Below are 1,153 nucleotides of genomic sequence, written 5' to 3' on the forward strand. Positions count from 1 at the left end.
CAATATCTCTACAGTTAAAGAAATGCAAACCAAAACTACTCTAAGATTTCATCTCACTTCAGTTACAATGGCAATTATCAAGAATACAAGCAACAGTAAATGTTGGCGAGGATGAGGGGGAAAAAGTACACTCCTTCACTGCTGGTGGGACAGCAAATTGGTGCAGCCAATATGGAAAGCAGTATGGAGATTCCTAAGAAACTTGGAATGGAACCATCGTTAGACCCAGCTATCCCACTCCTCGGTTTATTCCTAAAGGACTTTAAAATCAGCATACTATAGTGATGCAACCATATCAATGTTTACACAGCACAATTCACAATAGCCAAACTATGGAACCAACCTGGATGCCCTTCAGCAGATGAATGGATAAAGAAAATGTGGTAAATATGCGTTATGGAATATTTCTCAGGCTTAAAGAAGAATGAAATATGGCATTTTCTGGTAAATGGATGGAGCTGGAGAATATCATACAAAGTGAAATAAACCAACACCCCCAAACCAAAGGCTGAATGTTTTCTCTAATATGTGGATACTAATTCACAATAAGAGGGTGGGGGCTAGGGAAAAATAGAGGTACTTTGGATTAGGTAGAGGGGAATGAAATAGGAGGAGGGGTATAGGGGTAAGAAGAACAATAGAATGAATCGGACATTATTACCTTATGTTCATATATGACAGGTGTGATTCTACATCATATACAACCAGAAGAATGAAAGTTATTCTCCATTTATGTATGATGTATCCAAATGCATTCTACTGTCATGTATAACTAATTAGAACAAATTCAAAATTCTGGAAAAAAAAGGAAAATAAGTAGAAGGAGAATGAGTAGAAGGAAATAAGTTTAGGGAGGAAGGGAGGAAAAAGTGTGGGAGGATGGGGATTGAAATCAAAGTCCATGCATGTACAGAGCAATAGTAACAAAAACAGCATGGTACTGGTTCCAAAACAGGCGGGTGGACCAATGGTACAGAATAGAGGACACAGAGACCAAGCCACAAAATTACAACTTTCTTATATTTGATAAAGGGGCTAAAAGCATGCAATGGAGGAAGGATAGCATCTTCAACAAATGGTGCTGGGAAAATTGGAAATCCATATGCAACAAAATGAAACTGAACCCCTTTCTCTCGACATGCACAAAAGTTAA

At 38.1% G+C, this 1,153-nt stretch overlaps 1 protein-coding gene across 1 annotated transcript in view; it reads left to right on the plus strand.

Moving 5' to 3' along the window:
- The first annotated feature begins 970 nt into the window (after window positions 1-970).
- Amer2 (APC membrane recruitment protein 2) overlaps window positions 971-1,153 on the plus strand; it is a 29,291-nt gene continuing 29,108 nt past the window's right edge. Inside the window, exon 1 of the mRNA XM_048801268.1 lies at window positions 971-1,153. Within this exon, the coding sequence (XP_048657225.1) occupies window positions 1,044-1,153 (110 nt within the window). The 5' untranslated portion in view covers window positions 971-1,043.

Source organism: Marmota marmota, unplaced genomic scaffold, assembly GCF_001458135.2.
Source record: "Marmota marmota marmota unplaced genomic scaffold, marMar, whole genome shotgun sequence".
Classification (NCBI taxonomy): Eukaryota; Metazoa; Chordata; class Mammalia; order Rodentia; family Sciuridae; genus Marmota; species Marmota marmota.